At 31.8% G+C, this 13,819-nt stretch overlaps 1 protein-coding gene across 1 annotated transcript in view; it reads left to right on the forward strand.

Moving 5' to 3' along the window:
- Positions 1 to 13,819, forward strand: part of amon (amontillado) — a 47,092-nt gene that overhangs the window by 17,979 nt on the left and 15,294 nt on the right. The window contains exons 3-5 of the mRNA XM_068763286.1: positions 9,097 to 9,201; positions 10,170 to 10,404; positions 10,839 to 10,876. Coding sequence (XP_068619387.1) covers positions 9,097 to 9,201; positions 10,170 to 10,404; positions 10,839 to 10,876 — 378 coding nt within the window. The remainder of the gene's footprint in view (positions 1 to 9,096; positions 9,202 to 10,169; positions 10,405 to 10,838; positions 10,877 to 13,819) is intronic.

A 13,819-nucleotide genomic window follows, 5' to 3' on the forward strand; every position in this document is an offset into this window, starting at 1 on the left:
TTTCAAATTTAAAATTATTACACACTAGCATGTCATTGACGATTATAAAAGCCAACGCTTGGGGCATTCTAGGTCAGTCTACATCCTGAAGAGAAGTCAAAAACAAGTAGACTCATAATAGTGGGAAAGAGAGTAATAGAGTAATAATAGTAGAGATAATGCTGAGTGAGAACCGTAGAGAAAGAGCTGCTGTTAGAGAGCAGAATCACTGCCAGTTTCGTTGCCTAAACTCTAGAAAATTAAAAGGCTTTTTTTTATTGAGGCTGCGTTCCCCTATCCCCAACCTGCGATCGTGCCAATATTTACCGTGATTATTGTTATTTTCTAAATAGCGAATACTAAATTAATTCAAAGCAAACTAAGCACGTAGCCAGCTGAACAATTAGTTTGCTTTCGGTTGGATAAATATACATTCATTTGTATGCAAATACTCGAGATAATTGAAAAGGCTATGCGCAGAACTTTGCTGCGAGATCGAAATATAAATGAGATCCGCAGAAGAAACAAAGTCACATCGTCAGTGTAATGGATGGCCGTAGGGACCGAAAGGTTCTCCGAGTGGCGATCATAAGCCGGTAAACGTAGCGTGGGTAGGCCTCTCATAAGGTAGACAGACGACCTAGTAAAGGTAGTGGTTACAGCAGTAACCAGACCTGAGAAGAATAGGCGAAAGGAATAACGCGAGACTAAATAATCGACAAGGATGCTTGCCAATGTTACGACTTTACAGTAAAGTTTTTCCCATATCTACTCAGACACTGTTCCCGTTGGGAATCCAAGAACCTAACCATCCTACACTTTGCGGAAACCTTAATAAACAACTGTTCAACTTACCCGAACCTCAAGAAAAAATCTATTTCAGAATCCTTTGACGATCTAGACCGGTACAATGTCATAATCTACAAGGCATTTAACAGCCACTTAAAAAAATTAAGAAATGCAATGTATAAATAAATGTAGAATTAATAATAGCCATAAATTTTAACTGTTTTTACCCATAGGAAAAATTATATATAATGAAAGGATGTCGACAGCAATCGACAAGTAGTACTACCAGTTATGGCGGTCTTTTAGGAAAACCTTTGCCTTGCAGTGGGCATCTATCGGCTGATATTATGATGGTAACTAGAGATAATAGTAATTAATAATACTTTCTCCTTATAAATATACAAAACATGTAATTTCATACCTTGACACACAGAGATAAAAGCGTATCATTATTTTTATTGTTATTAGTTCACATGTTAATGCCAAAGTACTTTATTCAATTCTAATTTTACTTTCAAGATGTTATGAATAAGAATCTGATGATTAAAATAATTTCAATGGTAGGAAAGTCGTGTACGAAAAATCAACGCTTAAATTTAAGTATCCTCAAAGAAACTGAATCTCATAAAAAGTTACACAAAGAAAACTCCGGGAGTAAATAATTTTATGCGATATATCAGGTTACTCTCCCGAATTACTTCTCCAAACAAATATTAATAGCCATCATAAGAGGCAACATCATTCTTACGACGGGAGAGAAACAGTTTTTCTTTTTAATTTTATAACCATCGAATGTATATACGTAAACACTAAAAAAACTAAAAACAAGTTAAAGCATTGTATTCTTATTTCTGTAAGTTCATATATAGGACACTATAATAACTAAGGGATGTTTTTTTTATTTAAAAAGCTCGTCTGTACATCGTAAAGTTTGTTTGAATTTGAACAAATTTTAACGTAGTAGAATGTCATAAAATCACAAAGAGTATAAAAGTTAAAAAAGTTAAAAACAGTTATTAAAAATAAAGAAAATACTCACTAACGGCCAATAAAGTTATTAAAATTATCTGTATTTTTAATGTGAACTAATGAACGCTTGTTTCATAACAATCTTCTTGTGATTCCACGTGCTCAGCTCCGTAATTAATTTACGCCGGCTTTGATAGTCCCAAGTACATTTATTAAGGTTTAATGAAGGACCCAAACTTGTTAGTGAAGTGGCTTTTATGAATTATTAACGCCTTGTTGTGCCACCGTGCTATTATTTTTACAAGATGTTTTTAGTCCATGCCTTGCTTATTGTTGAATAGAGTTACAGCGATCTACGAAGTACATAGATATTATTTATCGACACTTAACTTAAAGAAACAAAATATAGTTACTATCCAGAGAATTATAATTAAAAAAGAAATTCTGTTAGTTTCACATCTGAGCTACGTCATGAACGCGTTATTTCTCTAGTCAAAACTTCAAACCTGGTTTTACACAACTGCTTTATTTAGAAAATAATTCTAATAGCATACCAAAGTACAATGACTTATTTTATACGCAATTTTGTATAAGAGGAACGCCACCGCAACAGGACGTCGCCTCAAGAAATTGGAACACTTTATGATATTACATTTACTTCACACAACAGTCTTTCATTTTAGTTAGGTTAGAGAAAATCTTTACTCCTAAAAATCTTTCTGGTACATTCACATTTCACTTCGGCGGTAACACAAAAGCAAATTTATTGCAAACTTGATGCCGTAAACATTTACTTTTATAGCGAATCATGGACGTGTACAATTTAATATACTCACGCAATGATTTAATCGCCAATGGCGTAAGGGAAAACAAATTTTATTACAACGCCATAAAGTTCAAGTGGCTGTTATTTTTACAACAGATACATAGCTAAATTGAAACATTTTACTGGGATCGCTTCTTACATCTAATAAATACAATTTGAGTAAAATTTCAATGTCGATGTCTAAATAGAAAATAATTGCAATAGACTTTCGTATTTTCTGATTTTTAAATGGTAACTACATTAATCCGGGTAAATTTTATCATCTCCTATCGACATTTAAAAAAAATATCAAACATTGTTTGTTTGTCAAAAATTTTCACTTTAAATTACTTTTTCATTGAGATTTCATTTTTGGCATTTAATCACTTTCACTTTCAATAACTTGGGGATGATTTGCTCGCCTCCAGCTGTTTTGTTAATGAAACATGTAATTTTAAATTCTTTGAAAAAATATATAGTCTCGCGTGATTTTTTTATTAATTATAATTTGTATCGCTATGGTGTTTTGCCCACAATGTGTTTTTTCGTGTTTACTGAGCGTAGACAGTCGAGAGAGGGTTTGCTGTTATTTGATACGGAACTTTCTTCTTCCAGCTGCTTACACGATTGTCTTTTATTATATATAATTTTTCCTATGGGTAAAATCAGTTGAAATTTATGACTATTATTAATTCTACATTTATTTATACATTGCATTTCTTAGTTTTTTTTAAGTCGCTGTTAAATGCCTTGTGGGTTATAACAATGTGCCGGTCTAGATCGTCAAAGGATTCTGAAGTAGACTTTTTCTTGAGGTCCGGGTAAGTTGAACGGCTGTTTATTAAGGTTTCCGCAAAGTGTCGGATGGTTAGGTGTTTGGATTCCCAACGGAAACAGTATCTGAGTAGATATGGGAAAGTCTTTACTGTAAAGTCGTAACATTGGCAAGCATCCTTGTCGATTATTTAGTCTCGCCTTATTTCTTTCGCCTATTCTTCTCATGTCTGAGGCATCAGGCATTGATTTTTTATTAATGTGCAAACACGTGGTAGACTCATTTTCAAGAGAGTAAGATACGTCACATATGTTTAATCAATTTTAATACTGAAATCATTACACCTGGTCTATGTATAATATCGATACAATATCTTTATAATTAACTTTCCTTTTTATTGTAGAAATTTCCATGCAACAATTGTACGAGGTACTTGAACATATATACAGCGGAGTTGCAATAATTAATATTAATTTTATTACGCAGCGCCTATGTGCAAAAGACTTAGAAGCAGTAAAAATTTTAAAAACATATATATATATATATATATATATTTATATATATATATATATGTATTATATAGGTCTTGTCGCTAAAAGCGTTCCCTTCCAGATAATCATAGTAAAGAATCACTACTAAAGAAATCTGAGTGTTTGGATGCACCTACTGATATGCATATGGTAAATAAATATTTAGATATAAAACTCATTAAATGTTGTATAAAATAAATGTAGAATTCGTACAAATAAATTTCCAGTCAAATATAAGTTAGGAGTATTCAAGACAATAGTTAATAGGTTTTTTTCTAGGCAAGCATGTACCATCATAATCATCGTCATCGCTTAACATTAGGCGAGACAGAGGTCAAATAGCCCATAAACAATAGGAAAAAGGAATATTGCCGAAAATCATGTCTTGAAATACGACTGTTCATGCATTTTATTTAATTTCTTTTAACTTTTTCGTTTTTATTTATAGATTTTTGTGTTCCATTAAGCTTTTGTAAATTTAACTTGCATAAGAAATACTAGTTAATTCTATTGTTCGTGATAAAATGTTTTCATGCGAAAAACTCGAAATATTTCTGGACTTTTACCGGGTACCTTTATTATTACTGTACAATATCATTATATATGGTACAAAAAATATTTTTTGTCATTCAAGTCAACAAAATTAGATGAATAAATCCAACGCAATTGTTTACAAGAAAAAGAAAAGTCCAATTTTTTTATTTCGCTATAATTTATTCTAAATACCCGACTCTTACAGTTATTGTTTATGCTGTAAACAAAGCGAAATAATGGTTATTGTTCATAACAACTTTTACGGACTGCTTTAAAGTCTAAAATACTAAAAGCTTATCCAAGATTTATACATATAGTTAAATTAGATTTTGAAAATATACGGAGCGCAGCGTTTTGAAAGTAACGACTGAGTGTACATCTGTTATACAGGGTGATTGATCATTGGTGCAAAAACTTTAAATGGGTGAATGTATTGTCCATTTGCTGTCAATATATGTTAAGCCCTATCCTAAAATCAATGGTTTTAGAAATAATATATCACATAACAATAACATAGTAAGAAAACTCCATCGAAATTAATTATTATTATCTATCTCTGTAGACTTTGTGCTACCACAAGGCATTAGCCTGTTGCATTGCAATAGAAAAAAATATTTAGAGTTGTTTTGAGTGATCACAAGTTGATAGGAAATAGGTGTAAAAGATTTAAAACTTATTGCTGACAAATAAGCTAAACTAAAGCAAACAAAAATATAACGGAAAGAATCAGCTTAAATAATTTTTACTCATTTTATATTTCTACTTATATTTTGTATATATTTAAGTAATAACGACACGCTTAGTCTAAACATTTTAACGGCTAAAGTACATAAGCAGGATTAATTTAAATTACCTTTTTTATTCAAACGAAACCCCTAATCATTAAACAAACGAAATTAAGAGACAGCGGGTCCGAAAGAGATAAAAGAGAAAACAAATCATCCAATTATAATTAAAAAACAGCTCCTTAACTTCATCAAATTGAAAACAACAAAATATGCTAGAAGTATGTAATCTGATGAAATTATTTTTTTATAAATTTTAGCGTATGGCCTTGCTCACTTTTTGAACTTTGTCCATCAAGGCATGTAGATTAAAAATTCTGTAAATTCAAATAAGCATTCACAGGCACTTTTAGATCGTCGACTATATTAACCATGTAAATGTGTCAAAACACTAAGTTTCCTACATTTTGATCAACTAAAAACTCTTGAATGGCTATAATAAGATATAATCAATAACATATTTTCATTTGTAGACCTTGATTTATTGGAGATTCTTACCAAAGTCTGCTCGAAAGAATAAATATATGTTTCATTATTGTAATGAAGATTTAAAACTAAGAAATGGAAGGCTTAGTAAAAGAATATTTACTCTTCTCTTTAAGGCACCCACGTTTGTTGTCATTCGGAAACAAGTACGCAAACTATTTCACTCCTTAGCTATACTCATTTGAAAGGGCGCTTTGTTCGCATACGAGGAATGTCTGCCCCAACGGAATGATCCCAATAACTCAACCTAAAATATAAACTTACAAACAACTTAGTAAAATTAAATCACTTGCCGGCCGCTCTTGAAGTGGATAACACAGACCAGCGCAATGGAGGAGGTCCACTCTCAAGTTTGACAGATGAAGTTATTAAATTCGTCAGAATACGTTGGACGCAAGCAACTTCATTCCGATCCTTTTGCAAAAATAGTCCAGCAGTGGATATCCGGCTGATGTGGCGTTAAATGATGAAGATGATGAACGAACTCCACCAAGTCTATCGCATTAGATCCTGCGCTTTGTACAATGACAGAAACTAACCCAACTAACATACACAATAGATGTAATAATTCTGTGAGGACTTCAAGCTTCCGTTAGATTGCTTTTGGTTCAGAGAGAATGATTCTGTGTTTGGCACTAATCGGTGTAACATAACTCCTAAAGATGCCCCGTGGAGGGGTGAAACACGTGTTGAGTGGTTTGGCGGTGACGGTTGTGTGATTCGCATTGTTTGCCGCATACGCATTTATCAGCGGGCTGGCGGGCGGTGCACTTTATTGCACGACTACCACTGCATGTGCGAAAGTGGCTAAATATTGGTCCTTTTCTTACTTAGGGTGGACTTCCGCGAGGTAACGCCTGAATCCATTAAACAAATAAATAGAGTAATACGTTGTAGATGTAAAGCTTTAAAGGAGTAGATGTTTGGTCATTTATCAGCAAAAAGATTTAAAGTTTTTTACACCTATTTCTAATTTACACGGGATAGAATGATCACTTTGAAATATGTGACATTAATTTATTATTTAGTATTTTTAATTTAACTTGTGGCAGTAGAAAGTCTACAGGATCAGAAAGAGAACAGTAATTGATTCTAATATATACACGTAGCAATCCAATTTTTGAAAACATTTTTTATTACATTTTCATAAGGTTATATATAATATCTTTATAAGCTTTTGAAATTTGTTTGAAATTGGTAGAAAAAGAGCTATACGTTCACCCCTTTAAAGTTTTAATACCTATAAACAATCATCCTGTATTACAATAGTACATGTATTTTGGTTTGATATAAATAATTATTCAATAAAGAAAATTTATTATTTATCAAGGTAATACAAATATCTACACATTTATCGTTCAAACTCTCCGCGATGAAATATTCAATAAACTTGTTTAGTTGTGGAAAAACCCTTGACCATTACACGAACTAGCGAACGTCGTTACACTTGACTTAACCTAATCCAATATGAAAGGCTATTACGGAACTCTTAAAGTAGTTCGATGGTAAACTTGACCCCATATTTCACGGTCAAGCGACGGCGTTCAAGTAATCTTCGCAGACCTTTGTTCATGGTCACTAACGTGACTTTGGCGGAAGAAAGGTTATTGGTTTTATATTTACATTTATATAAAGAAAGTTGTAATAGACGAAAGCATTCCAATGAACAAAGTTATGTAGCCATTTATAAGCATGTTTCGTAAACTAACTTTAAAACAATGGAAGCTACTGGTGGTGACCCCCCTTTAAGCGTAGTCTTTAGCCGTAAACTGCTATGTTCTGTAAGTTCTGTAAATAGATACTTAATGATTACACGATTATATTCAAAGTTGCTACAATGAGATAATTTCGAAAAATATGCAGTTCCGTAATTTCATTTACTTATTCAAACTATAATGGAAAGAATGCTATAAAGGCCCAATTTGATAGAAACGTTCTAATCTGAGGAGATCCTATGAAATACTCAGACGAGTTTTTACCATGGTCATTGTTATCAATGTTCTCGAGTGCCCACCATGAGCCAGTACACGAGGCGTGGGTAGGCCTAAGTGGACCAACGACCTAGGTTAGGTCGCGAGAAATCGCTGGATATGGGCAGTGCAAGACCGATCATCGTGACGATATTTGAAGAAAACCTATCCTTGCAGTGGGCGTCCATCAACTGAAAAAAGAAGTAAATGATACATGCACAATTCAGTCCAAAAGGCATTTATCTGCCCCGCTTTATATTTACCGCAGAATATTTATAATTAATATAAATAGATTTGAAAGCGAACACTAGTAAAGAGATCGAATTCTATTTTCAACAGGGAACAAAAGAAAGAGGTCGCTTCGGAAAAGTCTTATTGTTATTGCCTATAAACGCTATAGGCGCCTGTATTTTTATTTAGTGATACCAAAAAAAAAATATCAAAAACATCTACAATTACTTCGCAAATTAAAAATATACGTTTGTGTACCTCATAGCATAGTATAGAGTACATGCGTAAAAATCACTAGATTAAATGCAATAATTTTATTATTTATATCTTATTAAATAAATGTTCTTGTGTATTTCTGTTTTGTTACTTATTAGATGATTTTACAGGATGTTGTTAACAAACATATACTGTAAACATTTTACTTTAATGTTAAAGTCCATGTCACAACTCTTAATAAGTAACTGTTTGTTTATCGAATAAATAAAGGTTATCAATAAAGCAATTTAGAATAAATTTTATATAAGAATATACAATAAATTAATAGTCGTCGTAGTTTCAACCCGTAAACGCCCACTGCAAGGCATAGGTCTCCCCCAAAAATAACTATTTGGGGGAATATACCGAAATCATTGGCAGTCTGGTTGGCATTCGCAGAATGGTATTATTGTACGCATAAGACACTGCTTCCCACCATCTGGAAACTTATTTGTAGGCAGTGGCAGTCCCATCGAAGCCCATGATTGTAAATCTCAGTCCACGATCAGTATTATCGTTTATTTATTCATTCAGTTTTTGATCGACTTACGATCATTTAAAGTTACTACTTGTGTACGTCATGGGAAAAATGACTGGAGAACAAAATTTGATAGAAATATGAAGGATATGGATGGATGGATGGATGGATTTTTTTTGCTAGATTTATTTCATGAATTTATTACAAGACAATTTAGAGTCCTTAGATGTATTATAATACACACAATTGTCCACAAAACTGTTACTAATTTCATAAAACCTAGAGAACGATATAACTAGCTTATATCGTTCTCTAGTTATTAATTCTTGGTATAAATTCTAGGTATTAATTCTTTGTTTACCTTACGTCCTTCGATATGTTTTTAAATATGTTAATGTTATTATGTATATAGACCGGATTGTCGTATATATATCGACTATGTACCGTCTAATTTTTTTCTTCGTTATTTTTTTCTGTAATAGATACTGTAGATTGCAATTTATAATTCAGGTGCTGAGTTCAGACACGGAATGGCATTTCGCGCATCGCGGGCTGCCCCACGCACGCCCTCGTCGCTCCATCGCTCACACACGCCTACTCAAGCAACATCCACTGGTGAGCACTTTCAACATGTATATATCATCGAGGAATCAAATATGTTTCACTTTCAATAGCATAACTATCAAGTACCTAATGTCACGCATCGCATATATTTCAAAGAGCATTTTATTAAAATATTATGGGGACCGGAAAATAATGTCGTTAATATTTTAAAGAAAAGCCGATTGATTTTTACCGCTCCAACATTGTAAAATTTGTATGTTTATATTTGTATATTTGTATTGTAATATATGGTAAAAAATTGTTGATAACGAAGATGAAGATATTGTTGATAAGAAATAAAAATTTGTTAAAAATATAGTTGTGTCAATTTAACTAAATAAAGATACATAACATTCCGGTCCCCTTAATATTTAAAAGATTTATATGAGTATTATTATTGGAAATCCTGTTATTTGTACCTTACAAAAATTTGTGGACAATTTGAATTTATGATTTTTTTACTCCAAAACGCACACAACGCAAGCTAACTACATATTTACTTACGTACGTTACATATGAAGGTACCACTTATCATTTGAATCCTTGGCTAATAAATAAATTATCCCCTACATTAAAATGGATACCAACCCAACAAAATATTAAGTCTAAATCAAAATTAAATGTCCTTTAGCAACAAGTTTTTTCTCTGATTTATCGACATATATATGAATGCAATATTTAACTAGTGTATGTCGATATAAAACATACATATATCATTACTATTTACCCGATTCAGAACATAAATGTCACCGGAAGAAGCTGGGTGTAGGCCGCTTCAAACCGGTCCATTTAAATGATATACCTCCACTAGACCGATTCAGAAAGTTGTTGACAACATCTGCGCGTTTTTAAATGCTTTTTTCGTGAAATTTTAAATTTGGTTCTGTAAACATGACAAAGATATAAATTAAAATTACTAACTTACGACACTGTCAAATCGATTTCCGCGTCCTATTTTAAAATAGCAACTTAATTAACAGGTCCACACAGCAGTGCAGCAAACTGGCTTCAAGCGAGTCAAGCGAGGGTTTCGTCTCCTGAGAGTACCAGAACCTGTCCCAGCTGCTGAACCTCGTGATCCATACTTTCCATTGCAATGGTATTTGAAGAACACCGGACAAAATGGAGGCAAACCAAAGTTAGACTTGAATGTAGAAGCGGCGTGGGCGCAGGGATATACGGGAGTAAATGTTACCACTGCCATTATGGATGACGGTATGTATTGGTGTAAGAGAATCAAATAAAATACTGTATGTATATGGCTCCTTTATTTTGTATTATGTATGTAAACAATTTGTTCAGTTAATATTTTTAGCGAAAAACCTAATTCATATAAAACCATATTTACGAATAAGTAATTAAATGGGTAATTTTGTTACAATGTTCTATTTTTTTTAAAATTTTAATATTTTAACTCGTAACTACGCATCGACATCTACTGTACTATATATAATAGATAATTTCGTTCCATAAGAAACTTTATAGATATATACAACTAATATCACAAATTACAATAAAAGTAGATGCGTCCTTTAACACCATACTATGATGGTCAACCAGCCTGCTAAGCGTGGCGATTATGATACATCTCTTCAAGAATCATGAACGCACAAACATATTAGTAAATAAAAATAACATTTCTGTTTTAGGTGTCGATTATATGCATCCAGACCTGAAGTACAACTACGTAAGTAATTAGATTATTTATATTCCGGGAGGCGTTAATAAAATCTGTGTATTATTATCACCTCGTCGCGAAACCTGGTTACTTCTCTGTGGAATGGATTATGGAAATGTTTTATTCATGACCCTAGCGCCGTGTTATACTCAAAAGCTCTCCGAGTAATTTTCGGGAAAAAAACTTTATGAGTTAAATTTAATTCAAGTTAATAAAAATCTTGTTTACGTTGTCAATATAAATACAAAACCAGTTTTAATATTTAATTAAGTAATTTCCTTATGCACATTAACAATAAAACTATATATTTATTATCAAAAGTTTTAAATGACATTGTATAAATTTGAACATTTAGTGTAGGTGTATAGAGCTCTGGTCATAATTCTGCTTGCCTATAAGTAAACATTTATAAATAAATAAAACAAGACAAAAATAATCGACATTATATTAATTATAAACCAGACAATATAAAGTAAAACTGTATATTTATAATAATCCCTTTTAGTTCTTCTTTGTATATAAATTCATTACATTATTGCATTAGTAGCGAACTAACATGGCGCCTAACTAAAAAGAGTTAGATATAATTTACAAAGTTCGTCGTATGTTATTTTCATTAAATAAACATTCATTAGCAAATATCAACAAACTTGTTAATGGAATCTATGTTAACATTGCCATTACATGAGTTATTCCCTTTTGCAATTAATTAATCTTGTTAATTGGGTCTGAGTACGAGGTAATCTAATCGTACTCTTTCATATACAAAGATGCCTTTGACATTTGTCATTGAACGGTATTTCAATTATATCTGTAAACGTGCTTTGATTTGTAATATCAATAGTCTTCAGTCTATTTTTGAATACTTTTACAAAAATTTGTTCAGGAGTTGGTCAAAAAAGTCTTATCACAGATAGTATAAACATGCGATAAAATCTCTATGAATTTACTCTATTAATTTTACTATTTGTATCTGGCTGGTTATAATGACATAAAAAAAGCAATTTTAAAAAAAAGAAAAAAGTATATCGTGGTATTGCAGTGTAGAAAATATGCCGATTACACCACATGAGTGTACTTTCGATAACGGTCTTTAGTAGCAGATTTATGTCGCGTATTATATAAGTATATTGTAGATTAAGATTTATTATTATTTTCCATTAGCCTATGGCAATATTAAGCTTATAGCAACATGCTTATTATTATTTTTTACTTATTTTTTACAAAGATATTACAAACATGATTATGTTAGCTGTTGTGGTTATGATGGTGTAATACCATCCACAAAACTTTTGCAGAATATTTATCGGTACGGTAAAATCTACAATAAAAAATAAAATACGTAAGTATTTTTGATGCATTAATAAAACATTCATTTTGTTGTTTTTTTTTTGCTTTAATTTTTATCTAAAGTTAATATATCCAAATTAGTAAAATTGATAATAATAAGCTTACTTTCATTTTTAAATAATACATTTTTGTACGGATCCGTAGCGTGAAACTTCATACTGTAGATAAAAGAATTAAGTGGTCTCTTGAAGTCGAGTTACCGGGATTTTTATTCTCCATATTATACCCCAAGAAGCACTCTTAAAGTTTAAGAAAGATTTTTAACTTCCTTGAAGTATAACCGCTAAAAAGCTTTATAAAGAATTGCGCCGTCAAGAATTGTCTATAAAAGGCTTTGTACTTTCCATGCGTATGTTTTTTGTTTCAAAGCATTTATTTACTTTTTATTGTACATCAATAAACATACAAAATCATACGTAAAAAAAAATTAAGTACAAAAGGCGCTTTTGTTTCAAATTTCTTCAATAAAACCATACAACGTATTACTCTTTAATCCTGATTTTTTTTCTGGTATTCGCAATAGTATTCGCTGGATTATATATCTATGTTATCACATAAATAAACCACAAAGTCGGTTTATACTTGTAAATATAATATGCCAAGGTTTAATGAGTATTACTTAGTAGACTTAAAAAGCTAATTACATACCTTCTAAATAGTTATTTATATAAATCGTTCCTGACAAAGCTGTTGAATCAAATAAAGTCAAGTTTGTTAGATAACAGATTATTAAAAAAATATATTTAATAACTTGGTAATATTTATCAGGCATCTATGTATGTATATTGATTCCTATGCATGATAATATGATAGGAAGTAAAGAATCGCTATATTCCGCTACACAAGTTGAGAAAAAAGTTTAGAACATTGCATTAGTACATAATTTTGTATTTACTTCTAAATAAATTTAAAACAATGTCATGAATGGAGATATAAATAGACTGTGATCTAGAGTTCGGTTTTATGCAGATCGGTGGTAGATTATTGACTATACTCATAGACTGAATAAGTTCTACAGATATTTGACGCTAAAATAAAAATTAAAGATAAAATTAAAGAAAAGAAGATATTTACGTAGACGACTTACTAACAGCTTTTTTAACAGAATAACAAAGCGCATCCTAACTCTACCCGCTGAACGACACTAACATCTGCTTTTATAAGCGATGTTCTCACAACAATTTTTTTCTGATGAGGTAGCCCAGCGGTAGAGAACTAAGACTTGCGATCGTACGTCACGGGTTTGATTACTGGGATACAATCTTGCATTAATTGCATTAATTATGTATGATTGCCACTGTCTACAAGCAAGTTTCTTGAGGATGGGTGGTAGCGTCCTCTGCGTGTCGTAATACCACAGTGCGATCGTCAACCCGCAAGCCAAGCGCAGCAATTATGGTATATCAACCTATAAATATTTGGGTTTACCTTTTGAGTGAGTCTACTGGCTGAAACAATGACGATATCATGCAAGAGAACCTGCACTTAACTACGTAATATTAAAATAACACAATGTATTAAATTTATTAGCCTAGATATAATTTGTAAAATATATCCGGACGCTTTCAAGTGAGGGTGGAGAATTAATAAATCAATTTGTTT

This window comes from Battus philenor, unplaced genomic scaffold (assembly GCF_028537555.1).
Source record: "Battus philenor isolate CCGP_79_NKW_IND1 unplaced genomic scaffold, ilBatPhil1.0.hap1 SCAF_17, whole genome shotgun sequence".
NCBI lineage: Eukaryota > Metazoa > Arthropoda > Insecta > Lepidoptera > Papilionidae > Battus > Battus philenor.